At 35.7% G+C, this 15,244-nt stretch overlaps 1 protein-coding gene across 1 annotated transcript in view; it reads right to left on the bottom strand.

The window, feature by feature from the left end:
• Positions 1-15,244, bottom strand: part of WDR44 (WD repeat domain 44) — an 82,930-nt gene that overhangs the window by 51,011 nt on the left and 16,675 nt on the right. Inside the window, exon 2 of the mRNA XM_043458390.1 lies at positions 6,451-6,484. Within this exon, the coding sequence (XP_043314325.1) occupies positions 6,451-6,484 (34 nt within the window). The remainder of the gene's footprint in view (positions 1-6,450; positions 6,485-15,244) is intronic.

Here is a 15,244-nt window from a genome sequence, read left to right as displayed (position 1 = left end):
GATATTTTCTTTTAAAGTGTACCTAACTTTTTAACAATAAAAAACTGTACAGGAATATAAGAACTACTAAGTACTTTTGTAGCTCAAAAAGGTTACGAATTTAAGCAAAGGGTTGAATCAGAATTGCTATTTTTCCCAAAGTGTTGCTCCATAAATATGGAAAATGTGGAAAACCATATTCAGAGAGTTGTTTTCTTGGAAACTCTATATGCTTTAGATAAAAGGAATCAAAATTTAACTGGTATTAAATGAAGTTCCCCAAATAGTAACAGATGAAGAAAATTAAACCCACCAAAAATACATATATATCTACGTATACATTCATATACACATACGTACATATATATATATATTTGAGAGGTTAAAGAAGGTAGAAATGGATGCTGCATTTCTGCTGGAAAAAAATTTGGGTAAAATAAGACAATCATACATTTGCAAATCATAACACAGTATTCTTTTCCATCTTAAATTTTCTTTACATTTATAAAAGTACAGGAATTTGAATGCTACTACTGACACTGAGAAAAAAATTTTCCTAATTCTTGGTGTCCATCACAGAGTTTGTCAGGAAGTTACTATATAACCATTTTTAACTGACCTAAGATATATAAGGATGTATGTACATATTAAGGTAGCAATTACACAAGTATCAGGATAGGCTCCAATAATCTCTCTACTCCAGAGATTATTATACTGCTAAAGATTTAATATGCTAGATGTATTTCTGTAGGACTGTGGGATTTCCAATATCTTCAAGCTGAAAAGTTGTTTCATTGAATTCCTCTCAGCATTTGGGAAATACTACCAATCTTATATAGATTATTCTAGAGAAAAGTTGTTTCAGGGGATTTGAAGTATTAGATAAAATCTAATCTCTACCATAGTCCATGAGCACCTAATATGATTTGGCTCCTGCATGCATCTTTCACATTCAACATTCAGAAAACTAAGATCATGGCATCCAGCCCCATCACTTCATGTCAAATAGATGGGGAACAATGGAAACAGTGACAGACTTTATTTTAGGGGGCTCCAAAATCACTGCAGATGGTGACTGCAGCCATGAAATTAAAAGACGCTTGATCCTTGGAAAAAAAGTTATGACCAACCTAGACAGCATATTAAAAAGCAGAGACATTACTTTGCCAACAAAGGTCCGTCTAGTCAAAGCTTTGGTTTTTCCAGTAGTCATGTATGGATGGCTTCCCTGGTGGCTCTGCTGGTAAAGAATCCGTCTGCAATGTGGGAGACTTGGGTTCAATCCCTGCGTTAGGAAAGATCCCCTGGAGAAAGGAACAGCTGCCCACCCCAGTATTCTGGCCTGGAGAATTTCATGGACTATTCCATGGGATCGCAAAGAGTCAGACACGACTGAGTGACTTTCACTTTCACTTTCCTTTCACTTTCATGTATGGATGTGAGAGTTGGACTATAAAGAAAGCTGAGCACCGAAGAATTGATGCTTTTGAACTGTGGTGTTGGAGAAGACTCTTGAGAGCCCCTTGGACTGCAAGGAGATCCAATCAGTCCATCCTAAAGGAGATCAGTCCTGAATATTCATTGGAAGGACTGATGCTGAAGCTGAAACTCCAATACTTTGGCCACCTGATGTGAAGAACTGACTCATCTGAAAAGACCCTGATGCTGGGAAAGATTGAAGGAGGGAGGAGAAGCAGATGACAGAGGATGAGATGGTTGGATGGCATCACCGACTCAATGGACATGAGTTTGAGCAGGCTCCAGGAGTTGGTGATGGACAGGGAAGCCTGGCGTACTGCAGTCCATGGGGTTGCAAAGAGTCGGACACGACTGAGCAACTGAATTGAACTGAACTGCACCTTTCACATCTATATTGATCACCTCCCTTTCCCATCATAACCCCAGAATTATACTTTGGCCAACTGGATGGTTCCTTAACATCCTTAGTGTCATAGCTCAAGCATTATTATATTATGAAAGTCTTCCCTGATCACTTTAAAATAGCCATGTTGACAAGATGAGAGCAAATTCTTGAAAGCTGATGATCGTTAAGAACAGTTCATGTATATTAGAGAAAAACCTTTAACTGTCCTACAAATTAACTGCATGCATGTGTTCCAAGTCCCTTCAGTTGTGTCTCACTCTTTGTGACCCCCCTGGACTGTAATCAGTCAGGCTCCTCTGTCCATGGGATTCCCCAGGCAAGAATACTGGAGTAGGTTGCCATGTCCTCCTCCAATTACCTTCTAATAACTGTTCATTATTAGTAGGGAAGTCAGAAGCACTGTACTACCTTAATTCCATAGATATTTTCCCTAAGTTAACCTAAGAAAAATACATACCAATAATTCTTGTACCTCAATTTAATTTGATTTAATTAAGTACTTACAAAGATCACAGACCAAAACTGCCAAGCAGTGATTAGGCTTCTATTTTATTTGGCTTTAAAAAACTCTCTTAGACTTTGAACTTTGAAAGATAATCAACTCCTATAAGGTAAACTGCTGCTAAGTCCTAGTTTTAAGGAGTGATAGTGTACCTACCAGATGATCTAATCTCTAAAGAGGTTAACTAGATTTCTTAGTAAAATCTGATTTGGTATATAGTCATCTATGATTCTCTCCTTGGTAAGGTCTAAGGTCCAGGCCCTTCCCCCAGCACTTCAATCAGGCTGAGGACAAAGCAATGGAAGCCAAGCATGTGCCTGCAGACAACCAACATCAACTTAGCTAGACTTGAGACAGTCCTCAGTTATTACCTTCTTCTGGAGATGGGCTGCCCCATTACAAAAGCACAGTACCAACTAAATCCCGGTTCCCACCATCAGGCCATTTCTCTTAATTCCTATCTATCAGAACCTAAGAAACATGCTTTCTTTTTTTTTTTGAAACATGCTTTCTTAAAAGGTATGGTTTTTCTATCCAATTTCCATTCAATTTCCAGCAATTCACACCACTGTTTCCCTCCATCTATATTGGATATTAAAGAGTTATTTGTACCCTCCTCATAGTACTGAGTTGTAAGATTTGAGCTTTTTAATTTTAAAAAGCACACCACCAAAGGACCTAGTTTCACAAATCATTTGTACAAAGGTGATCTATACTCAAAGAAATCTTCATTATTATCTACTAAAGAACATTAAGCTAAAAATGTTAGTTACTAAAAAATTCAGGTCACTTCTGTTTTAGTAGTGAGGAAGGGGAAGTTATTAACTGTGACTAAAGTGAAATTTTAAAAAAATGCTTGAGAGATGAGATTGCTGTTCTTTTTTCAGAGGAGAGGAAAAAAAAAAACAAAAAACCCAGGAAACTCAAATAGCTGTCATATGCATCCATACATTCCTATCAACCCCATCTCTCCATCAGAGTCTTTTGCTTTAAAATTTTAAAGTCCAGATTTAAAAAAATTTTGTAAATTTATTTTTAATTGGAGGATAATTGCTTTACAATGTTGTGCTGGTCTCTGCCATACATCAACATAATGAATCAGCCATAGTTATACGTATGTCCCCTCCCTCTTGAACCTTCCTCCCACTGCAGACCCCATCTCATCCCTCTAGGTTGGCACAGAGCACCAGTTTGAGCTCCCTGAGTCATATAGCAAATTCTCACTGGCTATCTTTTACATGTGGTAGTATATATGTTTCTATGCTACTCTCTCCATTTGTACAACCCTCTCCTTCATCCTCTGTGTCCACAAGTCTGTTCTCTATGTCTGCGTCTCCACCGCTGCCCTGCAAATAGGCTCATTAGTAACATCTTTCTAGATTCCACATATATGCATTAATGTACGATATTTGTTTTTCTCTTTTTGAATTACTTCACTCTGTATAAATAGGCTCTAGGTTCATCCAACTCCTTAGAACTGACTCAAATGTGTTCCTTTTTATGGTTGAGGAATATTCCATAATATATATGTGCCACAGCTTATCCATTCATATGTCGATGGATATCTAGGTTGCTTCCATGTCCTAGCCATTGTAAATAGAGATGTAGTGAACACTGGGATACATGTGTCTTTTTCAATTATGATTTTCTCAGGGTATATGCCCAGTAGTGGGATTGTTGGGTCACATGGTAGTTTTATTCCTAGTTTTCAAAGGAATCTCCATACTGTTTTTCATAGTGTAAAGGCCAGATTTCTTAACCTGACATTCAAGACTCATGGAAATATGGCCCCAATTTATTTTTCCAACATTCCACCACTGAAATGTTTACATTGGTCACACCAGTCTTTCAACACTCCCATCAAATTCTCTCCTTTGCATACTATTTAGTTCATACTATTACCTAACATATAATGCTTTCCCATTTTTTCTCTATCTACCTATGTAAATATCTCCCAATTTTCAAAGCCTAACACAAGTTCTATCTCCTCCCAAAAACTTTTCTCTGCTATTCCAGGTAACACTGCCCTCACCATTGTTCTATCTTCCCATTCCTCCTCCAAACTCCTTGTAGTACTTAAGATCCATTCTAGTCTACAAATATCAATACCTCATCTATTATCCCTTCTTATATATAGCTCTCTTCTGTGAGCTTGTAAAGTCATCAAAAGCCGGGACTATATCAAACTTTTCTTTAGATTGCTTAAGATATCAACAGATATGCTGTTATACATAATAAGCACTCAATAACCCACGTACATCCATATCATAGAATATTACACAACAACAAAAAGGAATAAACCACTGATACAGGCAACAACTTGGATGGATCAATTGAGCCAATCTCAAAAGGTTATATACTACATGATTCAATTTTTAGGACATTCTCAAATGACAAAATTATAGAGATGGAAAACAGATTAGTGGCTGTCTAGGATTAGGGATATTGTGGGGGAGGTGGTGGGTATGACTTTATAAAGGAAGATCTCTGTGGTGATAAAATCTCATCTTGATTGTGGTGGTGGTTACACAAATATACACAAGTAATAAACTGACACAGAATTATACACTTACACTGTACTGATGTCAAATTCTTGGTTTTGATATACTATAATTAAGACATAACCACTGGGAAAAATAGGTGAAGGATAAACAGGACTTATCTGTACTATCTTTGCAGCTTTCTGTGACTCTATAATTATTTCAATATAAAAAGTAAAAAAAAATACAAATATCTAACTTCATCTTTATTTACTAAATATGTACATTTTCTACCTAATTTTATTCAAGCTAAGGACAATCTATAATTACTGAGATAAAATAGATTCCCCAAACCTATTTGTGATGACCTAAAAACATCTTACAATCTAAGTGGCTTTTAAAATCTACAAGCATAACCAGCAACAGTCTGTGGATGGGGGACTGGGAAATGGAGGGTGAGGAATGGGAGGGAAGCTACAATTTCAACCATCTTATTTCCACACTGAGTGAACTTTAACCATGTCCATGCATTATTTTTTAAATGGTTTTATTAAATAGTTCATATAAAGGATTTTTATAAAATATAAGGATGAAAGAATTATGATATAACCTTTCTTAAGTACTCAGTTTAATAAAAAGAAGTCTTATTATTAGCTTTCAAGTCTCCTGTATATTCTTCTCCATTTCCATTACATTCTTTACCCCCTCAGAGATGACTGATATCCTAAACTTTGTGCTTATCATTCCTTGCTGTTCTTTAGTTTTACTCTGCTTATATCTCTAAACAATATATTCTTTAATTTTGCATGTTTTGAGACTTAATATAAATGGAATCTTACTGCACATATTTTTCTGTGACTTGTTTCCCCCCAACTCGACACCATGGTACTGAAATTCATCCATGTTATTGCATATAACTAATTCATTCATAACCACTGTACAGAATATTCCATATGAATATCCCATAATTTATCAAAGATTATCAGTATCTAATATATATAAATAGAAGGTAGAGACAGTGGAACTGAAAAAAATATATGGCATGTTTGAAATTATACATACATATGTACAGACATACACACAAACACCACCATATACAAACATACACATACAGTATATATTCTATTTGATGTAAATAGTTCTGTTTGGTGATATTCCTGTATTTAAAATGGTTCTCATTGGCGTAATTTCTCAGTATCAAATTTCTTTGCTTGAATATAAGGCTAGGATTGATTTTTATATGTAGTTATGATACCCATACATGTGCCCATAATAAATATACAAGTGTTTTAGTTACTTTATAAAATATACACATACACAAATACAAGTGTTCCTTTATTCTAAAAATTATAAACCAAATAAAAATTAGTAGAAATCTACAAAAGACTTATAGTCCCTTCCTTACAGTACAGTATTTAACTAGGTTACTTCTAGAATACTTAATCACACCTCAAATAAGATACAATGATAATATTACTTAGCAAAAAATAAGTAATAGAAAGCAAAAGCAGAAAATGAAGAATTACATAAAAAAGAGAAAAATGAATGAAAAGTGTATGTGATTTTTAGAAATACACTTATGACTTTCACAAAGCACAACTTACCTTTAATGCTGAAATCCCAACTTTTCCTGGATACCTGTTCAGAAATAAAAGCAAGAAGGTGTTGGATAGTGGCTATGAGAAGGGAAATCCTTCTATACACTCATTAAAGGCAAGTCCATATTTTTAAAAACATTTATATATTTTGTCATTTAAAAAACTCTTCTGAAAAAAAAATAAAAAACTCTTCTGTACATACAGAAGATGCAGAGAACATAAAAAAGTAAAGAAAATTAAAGTGACCCATAGTCTTACCACCAAGAGATCTGAGTTTGTATCTTTTGTTTTCCTACATATATAACACTATAATTAGCATTAATGTGAATATAATTTTGTACTCTTCCACAAATTTCTTTAGAAGTGGAAATGCAGCTTAAAAGTATACATGCTTTTCAGCGTTTGGAGAAACTCTCAAATTGCTCTCTAGAACAGTTGTGCCAATTTACACTCCCATTGCTCTACATCTCTGTTTCTTAATAACCTTGCCAAAAATGAGTGTTATTTTTAAATGTTTAGAAAATTCGATAGGCAAAAGTATATTTCACTGCTGTCTTAATTTGTGCTTCCTTGATTTATAGTGACGTGAAGTGAAGTGAAAGTCACTCAAATAAAAACCTGACACATTATTTTGGAAAAAAAAAAGAAAGTCGCTCAGTTATGTCCTATTCTTTGCGACCCTACAGACTATACAGCCCATGGAATTCTCCAGGCCAGAATACTGGAGTGGGTAGCCCTTCCCTTCTCCAGGGGATCTTCCCAACCCAGGGATCAAACCCAGGTTCGCATTGCAGGCGGATTCTTTACCAGCTGAGCCACAAAGGGAAGCCCAATGGATGAAAAGCTTCATATGCATTAGACATTTACGTTGCTTTTAAAGAGAGAGAAACCATTTTTGTTCATAGCTCTTTTTTGCTTTGTTTTTTACTACAACAAAACTCAATTCTTAAGTACAGGCTACTTTAGATATGATAATTTTAAAAAGTAACTTTTCACTAATTATTTTCACCCCCCATGTTTTTCTTCAAATAGGAACAACTTGATACCTGCTTCAAAACATAAAAGAGTGACATACCCTTACAGCTGCTTATTATATTTCAGGGTTACACACTAGGAAGCTTTTAAATCATAAATATTAATAAGCCATTTCTAAATTTTTAAAATGCAGTGATCACAGATGATACAATTTTGTGTAGAAAGGTGCCTTCAAGATCTATCTAGCCATAGAGCCTCTTTTTACAGGTAAAGAAACTGAGGCGCTGAAAGACTAAATGGCTTTCCCCAAAGTCACATATTTAGTTAGGGGCAGAATCAAGAGAAGCATCAAGTCCTACTACCAAGCTTCTCAATGTGCCAAATTGAGTAATCTTTGACCTCTAATTAAAAAAAAGTGTGATTAAAAAGCTACTTTTGCCACTCAATAGAAAATCAACCCCTTTATTCAACGAACATTTATGAAACACTTACTATATATCAGAGACTAAGGAAAGGAAGATAATTAAGACACAATCCTAGTTTAGGGGTTTTTTAGAGCTTGTTTAAAAAAAAAAAGGTGGCTGTATAAAATAGTACCTGCCCATTGCAGAGCCTGGACAATATAATTTAATCTTAATAAAGGATAATTTCCAGGAACGAAAAAATTTCATCCCCAATTACTTGTTTTCCCTGGCAAACATATACTGCTCTGTAACAAAATCCTCTTTATCCAGAGGTGATTAGGACCAAGGCTATTCCAATTTTTAAATAAGGAATCAAGATTCTACACAAAGAATGTGTAAAATAATACAAGTGCAATCAAATCAATAACAAAAGGTTAAAAAGCAAAAACAAAAAACCTTGAAGAGGCTCAAATTCCCATGTAGCACATATTCTGAATTCCAACCAAGAAGAAAATCACCTGCCACAGAGGTATAGAGACAAGAGGAAGTAAGATTTTTTTCAAAAAACTCAAGCCCCATATGAGGTAGAGAAGGAAAGAAAAAGAAAATCTGCCTTCCTCATGACTTCCACTTTGAGAAATCTGATCAGGTTTTTTAGCTGTCAAAAAAAGAAAAAAAAAACAGAATAGGGCACATTTTTCTCTCTTGTATGTAACTGGTTTCATAAAGAGCTCTAAGTTATAGATCAGTTGTTGACATACAAGGAAACAGTTCTGACTGGTTATGGTGGAGCTTTACATATAACTATGTACAAACCATAAAAAATAATTTATTACTTCCTTTTGAGAGCCAAGGGAATGCAGTGAAAAGAACATGTACAGATAGATGTTGCTTGAATATTGTTTCTGCCGTTTACCTTCTGTGTGATCTTGATCAATTCATTTAATTTCTCCAAGCCTCAATCTCCTCCTTTGGAAAAGGGTAAAACCATTTACACTTCATAGGATTAAGTGAGACAGCACATGGGGCACACACAATAAGCTGTAGTTTCCTCAGCAGCTTTGAATTGCTCCATTGAAACTCACAAATAATGAGTGTCACCAAGTTTCTCCAAGGGACTTTGGCAGTCTGTCAGTAGTGAGCAGCCTGAGACCAATTTCTGGATACAGAAAAGATACCCTACAGCCCATAAAACTCCAGCCTATTTAACAACAGGGAACATGAAAAACACCAGATTATACTGAGCTGGGGATTAAAATGGGATCCTGCTTGCATTTTGTGATGTCATTAAACAAAAAACTAATAAGAAAAGCCACTCATATTTGAAACATAATGTAAATATTAAAAGGTTGTTAAGGTTTTGGTAGGTAGTAAAATACTTTGTAGCTTCTTCCAGTCTGATTAAGCCTGAATTTGTCTTTAAGACCAGAATTTTTTGTGATAAATTTTTTCATCCATTTATAGAACATTCAATTCAGTTAAGTCACTCAGTCATGTCCAACTCTGCAACCCCATGAATCACAGCACGCCAGGCCTCCCTGTCCATCACCAACTCCTGGAGTTTACTCCAACTCATGTCCATCGAGTCGGTGATGCCATCCAGCCATCTCATCCTCTGTCGCCCCCTTCTCCTCCTGCCTCCAGTCCCTCCCAGCATCAGGGTCTTTTCCAATAAAACATTAGCACCTAGTAAAAACTGAAAGCATATTTATAATTTGCAAAGTTAGCTAAAATGATTTGTATCATGTGCCAAAATGTGAAAACAACAATTCATTTCACTATAAGAAACAGTAAATCATTATTTAGTATTCCCACATGAAAAATTCTTAATAGGGGCCTTGTAATAACAATTACACAATGGCCATCAGTTACTAAGCATGTGCCAAAAACTGTGCTAAGACTTGATTGCTTTAGCTTCTTTAGTCCTCACAACTTTCCAATGAGGTATAAGTTATACATCTTCCCTATTTTATACAACAAAAAAACCCTGAAGCTTGGGTCAGATGGGGTAACTGCACTGCTAGTAAATAACTGGGCCAGAATTTGACCCTAGGCAGTCTGACTCTAGTGTCCACTCTCTCAACTACATTGCAATGTTGCCTTTTTTCTGTGTAAGGCCTTAAAAGATGACAGTTATGAGAATATTCTAAGCAGTGCTGTGAATGAACACCAAAGTAAAGGTAATTAGCATTGCTTCTTGGGTTGGACTAAACTAATTAAGTCAAAGGCTTGAAACCTGATCTGCCTTTAACAACTACAATTAACATCTAATTGATTTGGCACTGCTAGGAAATAAAATAATGAAATGTTCCATATAGAAAACTGCCAGAGAAATGAAGCTTCTCTTTTCAGTGCCAAACTTCTGAAAGTGTTTTAATTATTTTTGAATTTCAAATTTCAAAAGCAGCCTGTAAATAAGTACATTATAGGCTAAGCCTTGCCATTTCAGTAATCTTGCTCTAGAAAATACCTTCTTAAAGGATATACATTTTCCCCTTTGCTATTGACTCAGAATAATTATGCTCAAATACTACACTATATGGTAATACAGTAATGCCCTTCAGGGACTGTAAGGCACAGAGGTTTTATGTGCCTTCACACTACAGGACCCTAGGCTACCATGCTTGGAATGTCTGGGTTTTATAGCTTTACATGGAAGTGTATAGCTTCAATGGAAGTGGTCACTTTATACAGTTGGCCATGTGCCTGCCTTTAAAAGCTCTTCTCCCCCTCTCCTTCTGTCTTTTGCTTTTAGTCTGGGAAACCGGGTTTTTAAAAATGTAATTGTAGTGGTAAAGAAAGAATCCAGATATTATGAGGATCTCCCCAGACAACGATTCAACTCCTCTTTGTAACTCAGTCTATACATTCAAAGTAGAGATAATATTATTATACTATTTCAGAGTGATTATGTGCCTAAAGGCAATTTATTCATGTTTGAGTTTGGGGACAAGAGAAATAAGGGACTAGATCAAGAAAATTTAGTTCTACTCTTGGCTTTCCCAACCAACTAACTGCAAGACCTTTAAGCAAGGGTTTTTAGAATTCTGTAATTTTAGGAAAGTTTATTTTGAGACCCTTCATTAATTTGGGAGTGAAGATGTAATTTTTATACCATGATTAATGATCTAAATTTTATACCCTCTGATTTCCCTTAAATTTGAGATACATCATAGAAAACATGGACATAATCCAGCACACACACACAGACATCCAGAAATGTCTGGTAAATATTGATACATCTAGTTAACTAAAAAAATACTCCTTCAAAATTTTCTGTAGATACTAAATATTAGATTCCTCCTTATTTAAATGTTAAGGTTAGTAATTCTTCCCATAAAAAGCCCCAATTTTCCCATAAAAAAGTAAATAAAATAATTTTTATTACACCCCATACATATGAGAAATCTTTAAGAAAACCAAAGTAACAGGTAGATATATTTACGTATTGGTAGTTTACCACACATTTAAACAAAACTTTTATAAACCAAAATGAGAACTTCAAAAGTTCAATTTTCATTTCAAAAGTTTTTACTATAGGTTATTTTTAAATCAAATATTTTTGACACATTTAAATATATGATTAACAAAGCTTCATTAAAATAAGAAATGTGCTTCTTACAATGCGGAACAAAAATATGACTTTAACGGGCGAAACTACCTTCATCACCTAATAGTATAAAAAGAATCTTCCAACATATTCTAATTACAAATGCAGTAAATCTTTGATTTTGCAGCACAGTTTCTGAAATTAAAGACAATGTCTATCAATGGTACTATTAAACATGAAAACAAACAATTTCTGAAACAACTCCAAAATAGAGTCTAAGTTAAAAAAATATTGGTATTCTACTAAACAAAAAAACAATAACAAAAAACCCACATGGCTTACAGAGCAAATACTAATTTTTAGTGTAGCTTGCACTCAGGTTTTGAATATAAAAACAATTTTAAGGTTAGCATTTCAGCAACTTATAATACAGATAGAATATTTTAATTCGTTATATCCTGTTTTCTGTAAAAAGTTAATTTCATGCATTCACTACATTGAGTTTATACTAACGAACCTCATGTTTGAATATAAATCAATGTGTGACAGATGCTTTCTCCCATTCCTATCCATTTAGCATTTTAATTCTAGAGTTTTCCTTTTGCAGCTAGGGTATTTGTGTTCAGTACCAAACAGTAAGGATGTAACAGAAGCAGAAGAGATTAAGAAGTAGAAGAATACACAGAAGAACTATACAGAAAAGGTCTTAATGACTGGGATAACTACGATGGTGTGGTTACTCACCTAGAGACAGAGATCTGGAGTGTGAAGTCAAGCGGCCCTTATGAAGCATTACTATGAACAAAGCTAGTGAAGGTGACAGAATTCCAGCTGAATTATTTAAAATCCTAAAAGATGACACTGTTGAAGTGCTGAACTCAATATGTCAGCAAATTTGGAAAATAGCAGTGGGCACAGAACTGGAAAAGGTCAGTTTTTCATCCAATCCCAAAGAAGGGAAATGCCAAAGAATGTTCAAACTACCCTACAATTGCATTCATTTCACATGCTAGTAAGGTTATGCTCAAAATCCTTCAAGCTAGGCTTCCGTGGTACATGAACTGAGAACTTCCAGATGTACAAGCTGGATTTAGAAAAGGGAGAGAAACCAGAGATCAAACTGCCAACACAATTGGATCATAGAGTAAGTAAGGGAATTCCAGAAAAACATCTACTTCTGCTTCATTGACTACTCAAGTTTTTCTTAGAGAGATAGGAATAGCAGACCACCTTATCTGTCTCCAGAGAAATCTGTATGCAGGTCAAGAATCAACATTAGAACTGGACATGGAACAACATATTGGGTCCAAATCAGGAAAGGAGTAAGTATGTCAAGGCTGTTTATTGTCACTCTGCTTATTTAACTTGTATGCAGAGAACATCATGCAAAATGCTGGGCTGGATGAAGCTCAAGCTGGAATCAAGATTTCTGGGAGAAATATCAATAACCTCAGATATACAAATGATACCACTCTAATGGCAGAAAGGGAAGAGGAACTAAAGAGCCTCTTGAGGGCAAAAGAAGAAGGTGAAAAAGCTGGCTTAAAACTCAACATTTAAAGGCTTCTGCACAACAAAGGAAACTATAAGCAAGGTGAAAAGACAGCCTTCAGAATGGGAGAAAATAATAGCAAATGAAGCAACGGATGAAGAATTAATCTCAAAAATATAGAAGTAACTCCTGCAGCTCAATTCCAGAAAAATAAAAGACCCAATCAAAAAGTGGGCCAAAGAACTAAACAGACATTTCTCCAAAGAAGACATACAAATGGCTAACAAACACATCAAAAGATGCTCAACATCACTCATTATCAGAGAAATGCAAATCAAAACCACAATGAGGTACCATTACATGCCAGTCAGAATGGCTGCTATCCAAAAGTCTACAAGCAATAAATGCTGGAGAGAGTGTGGTGGGAATGCAAACTAGTACAGCCACTATGGAGAACAGTGTGGAGATTCCTTAAAAAGCTGGAAACAGAACTGCCATATGACCCAGCAATCCCACTGCTGGGCATACACACCGAGGAAACCAGATCTGAAAGAGACACGTGTACCCCAGTGTTCATCGCAGCACTGTCTATAATAGCCAGGACATGGAAGCAACCTAGATGTCCATCGGCAGACGAATGGATAAGGAAGCTGTGGTACATATACACAATGGAGTATTACTCAGCCATTAAAAAGAATACATTTGAATCAGTTCTAAAGAAGTGGATGATTAGCCTCCAACCAATAAAAATAAATGGAAAAAAAATAGAACTAAAACAACTATTAAAAAAAAAAGAGGTGGATGAAACTGGAGCCTATTATACAGAGTGAAGTAAGCCAGAAAGAAAAACACCAATACAGTATACTAACACATATATATGGAATTTAGAAAGATGGTAACAATAACCCTGTATGCGAGACAGCAAAAGAGACACAGATGTACTGAACAGTCTTTTGGACTCTGTGGGAGAGGGCAAGGGTGGGATGATATGGGAGAATGGCATTGAAACATGTAAATTATCATATGTGAAACGAATCACCAGTCCAGGTTCAATGCATGATACAGAGTGCTCAGAGCTGGTGCACTGGGATGAGCCAGAGGGTTGGGATGGGGAGGGAGGTGAGAGGGGGGTTCAAGATGGGGAACACCTGTACACCCATGGCGGATTCAAGTCAATGTATGGCAAAACCAATACAATATTGTAAAGCAAAATAAATAAATTAATTAAAAAATAAAATGGTTCTAATTAAAAAAAAAACTCAACATTTAAAAAAACCAAGATCACTGGCATCCAGTTCCATCACTTCAGTGATGGGAAGCAGTGACAGGTTTTATTTTCTTGGGCTCCAAAATCACTACAGATGGTGACTGCAGCCATGAAATTAAAAGACGCTTGCTCCTTGAAAGGAAAGTTATGACAAACCTAGACTGCATGTTAAAAAGTAGAGACGTTACTTTGCCAACAAAGGTCCGACTAGTCAAAGCTATGGTTTTTCCAGTAGTCATATATGGATGTGAGAGTTGGACCATAAAGAAGGCTGAGTGCCAAAGAACTGATGCTTTCAAATTATGGTGTTGGAGAAGATTCTTGAAGAGTCCCTTGGACTTCAAGCAGACCAAACCAGTCAATCATAAAGGAAATCAGTCCTGAATATTTATTGGAAGGATTGATGCTGAAGCTCCAATACTTTGGTCACCGGATACAAAGAGCTGACTAATTGGAAAGGACCCTGATGCTGGGAAAGACTGACGGCAAAAGGAGAAGGGGGTAGCAGAGGATGAGATGGTTAGATAGCATCACCAAATCAGTGAACATGAATCTGAGCAAACTCTAAGAGATAGTGGAGGACAGACGAGCCTGGCGTACTGCAGTCCACAGAGTTACAAAGAGTTGGAAATGAATTAGCAACTGAACAACCACCACCAATGCAGTTTAGTATCTACACAACATTATTTTTAAAATGTTACATGGCATCAAAACATTGCTCTGGTCATTTTGCAGAGCAGTATAGGAATTATTTTTTCTTTTATTAACTCTGACCTGATCCAGTGATAACTTTCAGACACCTTAGGTGACATTTTATTAGAATAATAAGGTCATTACTTCCAAAGGTAGGTGCTAATCACTGGGATTTGGATCTGACGACAATAATTACAACTTATCTAGAAGTTGCTCACTAAGTTTCCATAGAAAGCAAAATGTCAAATCCTTTCAATAATACTGCATTCAATTCAAAATATGCAAGCAATGCAATATTTTATTTATAACTCTCTTAGCTTGATTTTGTTGTTGTTTTTGAGTCACTAAGTTGTGTTCTACTCTTTGCAACCCAATGGACTGTATCCCCCAGGTTCGTCTGTTCATGGGATTTCCCAGGC

This window comes from Cervus canadensis, chromosome X (assembly GCF_019320065.1).
Source record: "Cervus canadensis isolate Bull #8, Minnesota chromosome X, ASM1932006v1, whole genome shotgun sequence".
NCBI classification, from domain to species: domain Eukaryota; kingdom Metazoa; phylum Chordata; class Mammalia; order Artiodactyla; family Cervidae; genus Cervus; species Cervus canadensis.
Note: the sequence above shows the minus strand (reverse complement) of the source record. Positions and strands in the feature narration are given on the sequence as shown.